Consider the following 12326-nt stretch of genomic DNA (forward strand, 5'->3'; position numbering starts at 1 on the left):
CATCCTGTTACTTCTATTTCCATCTCTCTGATCCTTTTTCTTCTTTAGAGAATTTATCTGTGCTCATAATTTTATTTTTAGCTATACTTGAACACTCTTCTTCTTAATGTCCATTTTAAAACTGAATGATCAGAACTATTGAAATGTCTGTGAGCCAGCAGCTAACACCTTACCTTTGTGACTGTGACTTCTAAGTGTAATAAGTGATAGTCATATTAAGAATAGAGGTGAACATAGTGATCCCAGACCATTGTTTTTCTGTAATTCTTTTTTAAATAGATATCTTTTTGTTTTTCTGTAATTTTTTTTTAAATATACATCTGTATGTTGTCGGGAACTTTTCCTTTCCAGAATATATTGATTGCATTTATCAACATTAGATTTCATTTCCCCATAGTTGTTTAGGTAAGTTGTTTAATTCACTTAGTGTCTTACAGTTCTCAAAACTAAGGAAGTCTAGATGAGTTTAGGTCCCAGATTTTGCCATATAACATTAATAGCTATGTTGACCCACATTGCATGTAAGTGGAAGTTGCTGGTAATCTGTAGTCAGATAAATAACTATTGCCTTTTTAGAATCATAGAATCCTTTAGGTTGGAAAAGATTAAGATAATTGAATCCAGCTGTTAACCTAGCACTGCCAAGTCTGCCACTAAACCATTCGCTAAGCCACATCTACGCATTTTTTAAGTACCTCCAGGGATGGTGACTCAACCACTTCCCTGGGCAGCCTATTCCAATGTTTGGCAACCTTTACAGTGAAGAAATTTTTCTTGAGGTTCAATCTAAACCTCCCCTGGTGCAGCTGGAGGCCATTTCCTCTTGTCCTATCACATGCTGTTTGGGAGAAGAGATCGACAACCACAGGCAGCTGTAGAGAGCAGTAAGGTCTACTCTGAGCCTCCTTTTCTCCAGGTTAAACCACCCCAGCTCCCTCAGCTGCTTTTCATAAGACTTGTGCTCCAGACCCTTCATCAGCTTTGTTGCCCTTCTCTGGACACGCTCCAGCACCTCAGTGTCCCTCTTGAAGTGAGGGGCCCAACACTGAACCCAGTATTTGAGGTGCGGCCTCACCCCAGTGCCCAGTAGAGGGGCACAACCACTGCCCCAGTCCTGCTGGCCACACAGTTTCTGATACCAGCCAGGGTGCTGCTGGCCTCCTTGGCCACCTGGGCACACAGCTGGCTCATGCCCAGCCGGCTGCCGACCAGCACCCCCAGGCCCTTTCCCACCAGGCCCTTTCCAGCCGCTCTGCCCCAGCCTGTAGCGCTGTGTGGGGCTGGTGTGACCCAGGTGCAGGACCCGGCACGGAGCCTTCTTGAACCTCATCCAGCTGGCCTCGGCCCATCGGTCCGGCATGTCCAGACCCCTCTGCAGAGCCTCCTGCCCTCAAGCAGATCAACACTCCCCGCAGCTTGGTGTCATCTGCAAACCTACTGAGGGTGCATCCGATCCCCTCATCCAGATCATTGATAAAGATATTAAATGGAACTGGCCCCAGTACTGAGCCCTGGGGAACACCACTTGTGACCAGCCACCAGTTGGATTTGACTCCATTCACCACCACCACTCTTTGGACAGAGCCATGCAGCTGTTTTTTTACTCAGTGAAGAGTATGTGCATTCAAGCCATGAGCAGCCAATTTCTTCAGGTGAATGCTGTGGGAGATGGTGTCAAAGGTTTTACTGAAGTCCAAGTAGACAACATCCACAGCCTTTCCCCTGTGCACTAAGTGGGTCACCTTGCCCTAGAAGGAGATCAGGTTCATCAAGCAGGACCTGCCTTTCATAAACCCATGCTGGCTGGGCCTGATCCCCTGCTTCTCCTGGATGTACTGCATGATGTCACTCAAAATGAGCTTCTTGGGTGGTTTTGATTCTTGATGGTAACTTCCCTGTTTTTCTATACATCTACAAAAAATTCCCTAATTCCTCTGTAGGCTTACTGCAATACTTTGGCAGAGAATTTTGAAAGCCTGTAAAAATTACTAGCTGCTTGCTTTATTGAGAGACGATAGTTAAAATTAACTGAATTTCTTATTAGTGAAGGAAAAGATCTTGGTATAATCAATTAATGCTAGCACTTGGAATATCTGTTCTGTAGGTAGTAAAAATGTAAATAAATGTAGTATGCTCCTGAGAAAAGATTTGTCAAATAAACCAGTAAATGGTTAGATTACCTGCAGAATCTGTGCTGTTCAGCATTGCTTTAGTATGGACTATATGCCATCCCACTTTCTCCAACCCTACTACATCTCAAAAAAGAGTAGGAATAGCAAAGATCAAAAGAAGTGCTCCTAGGCTGTAGGGCAGTGTCCATAGAGGAACAGACTGTGAATATGCAGGCAATGTTGAACTTCTGGAAATGCATGATTTTAAAGGAGATAGTATTGTAGAGGTTAACAGTGTAGGGAAAGTGGAAGGGGAATGACTAGTCGTTGCAACTAAAGGGACAATTAGGGTTCCTTTAAAAGTGTAGTTAATTTGAACAAAGATAAAACATATTTCACAATAAACAAATTGTCATGTGAAGAGGCGGAGGGGAAATCCTCTCAACGCCAGGTGTTTGATCTGTCTATCAGTGCCCCAGGAAAGCCCCCTCACTGAACAGCCCCGCTGGATCGGGGGGCAACTCAACTGCCTTGTTCAGGGAAACACGCCAACAGCATCAGGGGGGCCCCTCCTCAGGTCTTCCCACTTTACCTGAGTGTGTTACCCACTGCCGGCAACTGCTGGTGCCCACAAAGGACTCACACTAACGGTTTACAGAATAACACTCTTTATTATAAAATTGTGACAAGATAAGGTTCATGATTGCTGGTGATAGGGACTGTGCAAAAACAAGTTTGAAGTGATATACAACCAAACTATACACAACCAAAACATTAATAACTAATAACAGCTAGCGTAAGTTAGTTATTTAGCATCCATAAGTCAAAGATCTTACCCAATAGGCGTCCCTATGGGGGAGAAGGCGGGTGCAGCCCATTGACTGATCCCAGAAGTTACGATTGAGTCTTCCCTAACTTCTCCCCTCATTCATTCACTTTTTATACTTTACTCTCAGGTGAGCTTGAGTGACTCTACCCATACATTCTTACATTATTGATTGGTATAAACTTCTCTCACTTTCATTTAAAGACATAGTTGGTAAGAAATAGTGCATGCTCAGTGAGGGGTGGTCATGCCTTGGAGGTGAGTAACTTTGGGGTGGAGATGTGTGTTCGTATTGTAACAAGATTACAATGAGAAAGGTTCATCTAAGAATAGTTTTAACACAGTTGTTGGCTCACCGATGGACATCTCTTACATTTCACATTTGACAGTTGCTGTGCAGCCTATCGGCTGTATGGCACCACCAAGTTCCCAGTCCTGCAGGGAGCACAGCAGAGCCTGGCCAGGGGCTCTCCACTCTGCTCCACCTCCACTGCTCCTCTAGGACAGCAGGTTGTGTTGCCTAGGGAACCATGGTGGAGTAGATTCTGTGCATGCCAACTGTCCGAAAGTGGCAACTGTATTTTTCCCTAAAAAGGTTGTTAGAATACTACACCTTCTGTTAGGTTTATAATTTCCCCTCTCCAAGCAATTTTCCCACACAAATCATGGAGCTTCTTATTACTGGTCCCAGTGGAGGTCAGAAATATAGGTGGACACAAAGACATGAGAGAAATTTGTAGAAGATTCTTTTTCTTTTAAGGCAACTTTGTTTAAATAATTCCGCCTTCACTTAGAAACATCAAATAATTTTAAACTTAGCAGATTCCAAATATAGTATATTATGCAAATGAAGCATTCAACTAGTCTCAGTTCTCTTAAGTAGTAATATTAAAAAATATGCAGATAGTTCCCAATTTAAGAATTCTATTCCTTTTAGGATTAATTTATGATTAGTTTTGACAATAGTTACATTTAGCTTACTTTTAAAAATTGGGTTTTCTTATTAAATGATTGCTGAAAAAATTCTCACCTCTGTGTTCTTGAGGAGACGTCTTTGTGTATGGCTCATGAATCATTTCAAAAAAAGAAATCCCTGGAGTCAGCTCTGAATCTCTGTGTAGCAATGAAAACAAATCCTTCTCCTGATTCTCAGAGTATGTCAAAGATGTAGTATGTGGTAAGGTCCAAAGAGTAATTTTTTCTTGATCTTTGTAACATTTTATTCAGCATTTAGTATTTCATATTTGTTAGAGCTGTGACTTCTCCTAGACAGTGAATGACCGGTGAATGTTTTTAGGTTTGTTTGTTTGTATTGGTTTTTTTTTTTTTCTTGCAGTCCATTGATAAGCTGCTTGTTTTTAAAAAACTTACGTAATTTTCTCAAGTTCTATTAAGAGAAAGTTCAGGAGTATCGGGACTATTCTGTTGTTCTATGAAGTGGATGCAAGTTCAACATTTGATTTCTTGAATGCACGTTTACAGTATGCAAATAGAACAGCATCACAGATCTTTTTCAATGCTATTCTTGAAATGCTTCAATTGAGGTTTTTAAAGTATTTTATTAACATTTTTTATTTTATAGGGACTGGGAGCAGACAGCAAAAATCTCTATCCTTTCCTGCTTCCTGTTATTCAGCTAAGTACAGATGTTTCTCAGCCTCCCCATGTCTATCTTCTGGAAGATGGTTTGGAGTTGTGGTAAGAATGTTCTTTATTAGTTTCTAATTTTTTAAATGTTGTTTTGATATACCCAGAAGGTGGGCGGAGAAAGAGGTTTAAAAAAACCCTGTGACTGCATTAAGAATTTATATATTGTTATTTTACCCTGATATCATCTATATACCTTTTCTCAGAAGAGATGAAGTTATGATGTTAGTAGAAGAAACACATTTTAAAAATAACTTTTTAAAATTTAAAAATAGAAATTATTTTTCAGGCAGTTGATAGTGAACATACAGTTCTGTTGTCAAAATAAACAGCAAGTCAGAAAGTCTAGACTCACTATAATTGTGTGCTAAACTAAAATTTGAATGTGTTTGACTTTGGGAGCACAATGATCCAGTGATTATCAGGGCTTGTTACTGGAAGAGATGATGAGTTTACAAGGGTAAAATGCAAAAATTATCTTCCAGATCTCAGGCTATTTGGTGACTGAACAAAAAGTGGCACTGTGATCAGTTTGCCGTGAGCCCAATTTGTATGTTTCGGGTGCAGGTGACACCACTGTAGGAGGAGGAAACTGTTCCTGGACCAAGTTCAGCACATCCCTTTCCTACAGAACAGGAATACATTGAGTTTGTCTTGAAATACTGAGCAATTTGTTTGATCTAAATTGTAGATGGGTATTTGAATTACAGATACTTAATCTACAAATGTTCTATGTGCTGCAAAACTAAAATGTATAATGCTGTTAGTGGTGGAGCAGCAAGCCAAAGTGCAATATCTTCACAAAATTTAAGATGGGCCCTTCTAATGTATCGGTTCAGAGCCTTTATATCTTGTTAATAATACTGGTCTTGAGGTTGTTATTCTGATGCTTATGCAGAAGAATGACATTTTAAGGTGTCCTAGAGCATCAGAGGAATCTGGATGGAGTTGGCAGACATGGTTGGGACTCTAATGGCTTCTTGAAACAAAGGCTGTTCTCCTGCTAAGATACTTTACGTAATCAGAAATATTATTTAAATATAGTAATCTCACACCTAAGATCTAGGAACAAATTGGAATGTGATACTCTGGCTTTAAGTATGAATTTGATTTGTAGCCACTGTTTTCAAACCTCAGGAATGTTACAAACAGTGCAGAGCATATAGTTCTGTTTTTATGTATTGTAATCAATGCATCATTGTAGACCTCAAAAAAAGAAAAGAAAAAAGTGTGAGCTGGTTGCCACCACAGCTGCTCCTTTGAGGTATAAAGCACTACACATGCGGTCCTTATACGGTGAATATCCCTCTCTACCCACCTCCTCTGAGTTCCCAGGTTGGGTACTTAAACATTGTCACAGCTGCGTTTTGGAGGTTACATTGTCTTCATAAAAAGACAGTGGCATGTTTTTCTTTCTTTTCCTACCATAGCAAGACCCATGCCTATACTGATGTGTGTGTTGTGAGGACTACTGCTGCCCTTGAAATATGCTTCAAGTAACTGTTACACATTATTTAAAGATCATATAGATGGTTACTGGAAGTTACAATGTTTTACATCTGTCAAAATGATTGCTCACTGTTATTCATAGATAATCTTAAATGTTTTGCTTAATCTGTTGGTAGGTTAGTGACATTGGAGAATAGTCCATGTCTTACACCTGAGCTCCTGAGAATATTTCAGAACATGTCTGCCCTTCTTGGTAAGTCTTTTACTAATAAAATTTCTTTGTGATTTTTGTTCTTTTTTTGCTACGCCTTGTGTTGTTCGTGCATTAATTAATGCTCCTGTGGCTAAAGAACTGAGGGGGCTTGCAAAATTGTAACTGTTAAAATATGAAGAACAGCTTTTTATTGTTTGACTTTTCCATCCTCTTGAATATTTATTATCTACTTACCCTCTTTTATTAATAAATTGAGGCTGCTTTGTACCCAGAAAATAAGACAAATTTCAGTTTATCATTTCAGAGTTTTTTTTAAAGAAGTTACAGAAATTTATCATGAAATGTGTGGAGTTTTAGTGATACTGATTATATGGAATCCTTGCCTGTTCTGCTTACAACCACAATGATGATTTCTAGTCTGGAGAATTTAAATTTCCATTATTAGCTTTTCCATTATACAGTGAATAACTACGTACGATGTTTCCAAACTACCTAAATATGTCTGTAACCATATCAGTCAAGCAGCACTGAAAATAAAAGCAGTAGTTGTCGACAAAATATAAACATAGCAATGAGGATTTTTTTTTTTTTAATTTATTTTTTTTTAATATTAACTAGTCAGAAAGTAACATGTAGTTGTTCCTTTCCAGATATATATGCCTTTCTGAAAAGAGCTTTACATATCCATTTCAGGATACTACTGCTGTTTGAACTTGATGTCAGAGGAGTTGTACAAAATGAGTTAGATTTGCCTTTTAAAGTAATCAATGCTATCCTTAAAGATATAGGAATAGAATGTTGCATTTGATATGAAGGCTTGATTTCACTTGCATAACTGACCTTCCCTCAAAGGCTGTGGTGCTATTACTGATGTAGAATAATCATTCACAGCATAATTGTCACATTTGATTTTTGTGTCAGCGCTACTGCTAATGTTTAAATTCTGTTGAAATATAATAGCCCTATAGAGGCCTTGCAGAGGCTCCTTAATCCATCTTTCAGTGCAGCAGATTGAATAATGTGGAATGGAGGAATACATTAATTCTCTGAGGATGGATACATTTCTGCACTGAGACCGCTTAAAATGACAGCTAAATCTTATAAAATTTCAGTTTGGGAATGTGGTCAAAGTGAGACATAACCTGTTTCAAGAAGCATCAGATTTAATGTGCCTGTGCTGTACTTTTAAAGGTGTGGCAAAAAGCAGGTTACTGGAACTGGAATAATTCCTCTGATACCCAACAAAACCCAGAGGAGCACATGAGTTAGTTCAGAAAAAAGATATGTTTGATTCAGGAAAACCTGGCAAGAGAATTGATGCATAATTGGGTTTTAAATGTAATCAGTTGAAGGTGATCTCTTTCTACAAAAATGCCTTTACTAAACATTGAGCTTTATGCAAAGATGAGTAACTGAAATTCTCTCATTTCCATGACATGTATCTTACCTGTTTTTTCTTTCTGGCCTGAAATAACTAACTTCCTGAAATTTTGCTGCTCATACTTTATTATCTTTGTATCAGTTACCACAGAACGGAAAGTTACGGAAGGCTTGGTAGCACTTCATGTTTGTATGACCATTTCTTTACAATTTGCCTACTGCATCAGTGTTTGAACCTTAAAATATGGTTGCATCCAGTAAGAAGAAAAAAACCTACAGACCTCTAAGGAGAATGCAGTTACTTCAAAGCATGTTTAACACTAGTTAATGTGCTACTGAAGCTAATTTGTAGATGTATTGGAATCTTTTGATGAAGCTATTGGATGGATAGTTGAAAAATTACCTCTTTTCAAGTAAAGATACGCAAATATTCAAACCAAGTGATAACAAGACATGACCTGTCCAAGCACTGAGATATGAAATTAGTCTTGTATTCAAAGCTGTCCAATAGCCTTGTCGAATAATGGGAGCATTAATGTTCTTTCTAATGGAAGGGAAAAGAGGAGAAACTGCTAAAACTCCCCAGAACTTTTCAGATGTTATAATGGAAAACCAGCCGTGCTTTCTGTCATGTGGTATTTTCTGTGGAAGTTTTGCTATGTAAGCCACACATAGGCTGCAATTATGTAAGCCATGGAAGACATACCACATCTTAGCCAGCTGCTGGTAGTTTAATCTGATAAGGAACTTTTAAATGAAGTTATGTAAAAGTATTTTCCTGTTGGCTTCCCCTGATCATTTTAATGGAATATTAATTGAAGGTAGTGATGTAGAAGTCCACTTACTTTACCAAGAACAGTCTGTCTCCCAAACTGGTTTTAAGAAAATTTAGCAAGCCCTTTGAGTTGTTTTAGTTTTCTGTTTTGTTTTCAGACAACGAGGGCTGTTGGCCTTCTGCACTAGTATCAGCCTCCATGTGAAACTTGGAGATCTTTTGTTTTGCTATGGATTGTGTTTATAGATATTCTGGGGTGATTTTCTGTTTATTTATATAGTTTGATAGGTATTGCCTGAGGACGTATCTGTTATTGTCTCTTCAAACTGTTGTTGTATACCATCTTCTGTGTGTATCTGTCTGTTAAATGGATATGCTTTCCTTACTGAAATACTCAAGGTATGGCGTAAAGCTCCGTGTGCTTCAATCCAAAAGCTCAACGCCAATTGATGTGGCACCTGGGTCAGAAGGGCAGAAACGCAATCCTGATTTCACTCTTTCTACTCAGGATTTATTGACTCAAATGTTAGAGGGATCATTTATCAGTAATTGCAGGTCCCTTATGTATGTTTCATTTGTTCCATCTTTAATACCTTCTTAGCCCAGCATCACATTTAAAACTTGACTTTTTTTTTAATTAGCATTAGCTTTTGAGGTCATTGGATTTCTTGTGCTTCCATTTGAGGACATGAGAGATCTTGTGCCTCTTGTTACTCTCTGGCAGGGAGACAGAACCAGAATGGTACTGAATAGATGATAATTTTTTTTTTCTATTTGTAGGCATCTGGCACCTAAATGCTTTGTGAGGAAAAACAACTTTTAGAAGCAAATTGTTTTGGTTTTACTTCAGTTTGGTGATGAGGTTCTGAATTGTGATTTCTCTTTTTCCAGAGCTGAGTTCAGAAAATGTCAAAAATTGCTTTAAGATTATCAACGCGTATGTTTTCTTATCATCATCTGAATTTTTACAGGTATGTTACCATTATATAAAGATTCATATTAGCACCTTGGTTCCCTACTGGCAAACTATTTGCTCTCGTGTCGGTTGGAAAATATTGTACATTCAAACACTTACACTTTTATTCATTTATCATTTCGTCCTGATGTTAGCTCTTTATGGCACATGGTGGATGCTTAATCGAATCAGATTTGAGAAAGATTATTATTCAAAATTAATGTTTTGTGGATTGTTTTAGTACTTTGATACCTGAAAAGGTCCTATGCAGGGTAGTAATAGTAAAATCTAATTATCCTACCAGATTAAATTATGATCATAAATTCTAGCAAAACTAGAGATATTATGCCTTGTTCTCACATCTTCATTATAAAATTCATTGAGATAGACAGTTTAAAAAACCTGCAAAGTCACAAAAAACCAGCAAAATGCTTAGGTTAGCTTTTCACGAGTTCAGGAAAGACAAGCATTTTTGCAAATATGATCTTTGAATAGAAGCTGGGTCTTTGGACATATGCGTGTAGATACAAAATGTGTTTGCATAATATCTCCTTTTTCATTTAATTTCAGATGTATGCTGCTGACTTATGCCGATCATTTTGTGAACATTTGAAGGACGTAACTACTGATGGCCAAGTTCAAGTTTTAAAGGTAGAGTGTAATAAAACTAATATCCAGAGCTACATATTTAACATGTGTGTAGAGACTGTATATATACACATATGTATGTATTAAAAATACTACTTTTCCCAAGAGATGGTCAGTATAGCCTTAAATAGAGTACCCTAAAAGATAATGACCTAGTACACTATTCCTGTACCCTCTCTCCAATGCTTTCATTACTTCATGTGATTACAGAGTGTTGTCCTTGGGTAAATGGGTTCTAAGCTAGTTTGAGGCCTCTTTGTACAGATAGATTTAGATTAAGATTCCCTGGTAACTTTCCCACTTGATATTTTTCTAGATTACTAGAGAAAATTGTAGTTGGTGAGGGCTTGGATCTTCATGAAAATAGTTTGTTCTCAGCAAAAGCACACTTAAACAGCCAGATGACCAGTCACTGCATTGTGAAGATGTTATATATAGAAAATCTCGAGAGCATTGAGTTGAAAACAAGGATTGTATTTTGAGTCAGAGTAACATGATTTAATCTTTGGCTTATGGAAGCTAATCAAATTTGTGTATTTCTAGTTGAATTTTAGAATGGAGAAGAGTACTGCAATATAACACAAAAGATACTTACGCTTCTAATAGCAAAATAGAAGGGCAAAATCAATCTGTTTAATTAGTTTTGAGAGTTGTCCCAATTTAGTTTTCAGCTTGGTTCACAATTCAGAAAAAATGTCGTTATTAGGACAAAAATGCAACTTCAAGAAATGATTCAACCCTGAAGTAAAAATAGTACTGGTATGTTAAAAATCTAGGTTCATTTTGAGTGTTTCTAATCAAAATGTGCAAAGGTAATAATCTAATTTCTGTATCTAGCCATCCGAATCTGAGTTTTATCTGTACTTTATCAACCAGTATTGATCCTTTTGCTAACACAAACAACAATAATATATAATTTCTTCAATATTAGTTTTCCTTTTCAGTATTCAATACTACTAAGAAAAATAATTATACAGTAACCGCATATTTGAAAAACTGGCAAGATACGGGTTAAGTGAGAAGCCTGCACATGTGTATTATTATAAAAACTGTTCGTGTGATTTTGTGATTAAATAAGCATCACATGATCAAGAAGCATTTTTATTTTTTTCTACATTTCTGTATGACTCTAGCACATAATAGGTCTAGAGCCAAGCTTTTCTGATCTTCACTGAATGCTGAATGTATGTACTCTCACGTTGCTTTGTGTAGCTTTTGTATTTGTACCATGACATAGGGTTCAAACGGTCTTTGCTTTTGGTATAAGTTGCTAATGTAATGGCAGCAACTGCTTAAATAGAGTTGCTAGAGGTTCTTCAAAGTACTAAAACCCTAATTTTTTTTGCACAAACTTTAAATAGTATTATGAAAGAGATGTTACAAAAATCATAAGCTCTTGCAATATTAAGCACAATACTTTAAATGTGCCTTTTGAAGAATTTCAGGAAGTAAAGCTGGAGTTTGCAATGCAAGATAATTGAGCAGCAGTTGTAGTGTATTACTACTTAAGTTTCCAGTGGCTGCACTAACGGGGAACTCTGTTGCTTATAAAAACTTCAACTTGAAATCAGCTCATTATATATGCACTAGAGGAAAAAACCTAGATCCTACCTACCTCTTTGGTAGGTTGCACAACTGCTTGCAGAATGCAGGACAGAAGACAGGAGAAGCTGATGGTCCTCCCAACTTGTAGTTCCTTCTGTGAGGAGTTCAAGGACTCTAGTGCTGGAATTTGAAATGTCAATTCCTTTCTATCATTACTGTTATTTAGAGTTTATAGTTCAGCAAACGTTTGATGCAGCAGCTTTTAATCAGATCTCTAAAGTGGTATGCTGCTGCTAATATAGTATTGTTTACGCATTTGGCTCCCAGTGTGGCCTTGCATTAGCTACAGGGCTATTGTCCAGTATGGTACTTACACCTTCTTAACATGCCTGCTTGCTTCCAGAAGGATATCTGAGCCATGTTTTTTCACATGAAGGAAGATGTTTTGCCAGGCGTCACTGTGCTGACTGGTTAAACAAAAAGCCCCTAAGATAAATACTGGGAACAGAAACATCTGGGGATGTTCTCTGAAATATTTTCCTACAAACAGCTTTGGCTGGATTGAAAATACATCAGAACAGTAAATAAATGGATAAGATTGAAAAATACTGATTTAGACTGATAAGACTGTTTATCACGAGATTGCTCACGCTTGATGTGACTTGATTTTCTAATTGAGACAGACAATAAAAGGTTAGAAAAGGCTCTATACAAGGAACAAATGAATTAGCCAAAACTTCCACTGCCTGGAAAAGATGAATGGGGAAAAATTTATG

The 12326-nt window shown here is 37.6% G+C and overlaps 1 protein-coding gene across 6 annotated transcripts in view; it reads left to right on the top strand.

Annotated features, from left to right (window-relative positions):
* The window catches only part of IPO11 (importin 11), a 99840-nt gene that overhangs the window by 52747 nt on the left and 34767 nt on the right, over nt 1-12326 (top strand). For all 6 annotated transcript variants that reach the window (XM_027808126.2, XM_027808129.2, XM_055699646.1 and 3 more), the window contains exons 24-27: nt 4520-4635; nt 6210-6286; nt 9294-9373; nt 9928-10008. In XM_027808126.2, the coding sequence (XP_027663927.2) occupies nt 4520-4635; nt 6210-6286; nt 9294-9373; nt 9928-10008 (354 nt within the window). The remainder of the gene's footprint in view (nt 1-4519; nt 4636-6209; nt 6287-9293; nt 9374-9927; nt 10009-12326) is intronic.

Source organism: Falco cherrug, chromosome Z, assembly GCF_023634085.1.
Source record: "Falco cherrug isolate bFalChe1 chromosome Z, bFalChe1.pri, whole genome shotgun sequence".
In the NCBI taxonomy this organism is placed as follows: domain Eukaryota; kingdom Metazoa; phylum Chordata; class Aves; order Falconiformes; family Falconidae; genus Falco; species Falco cherrug.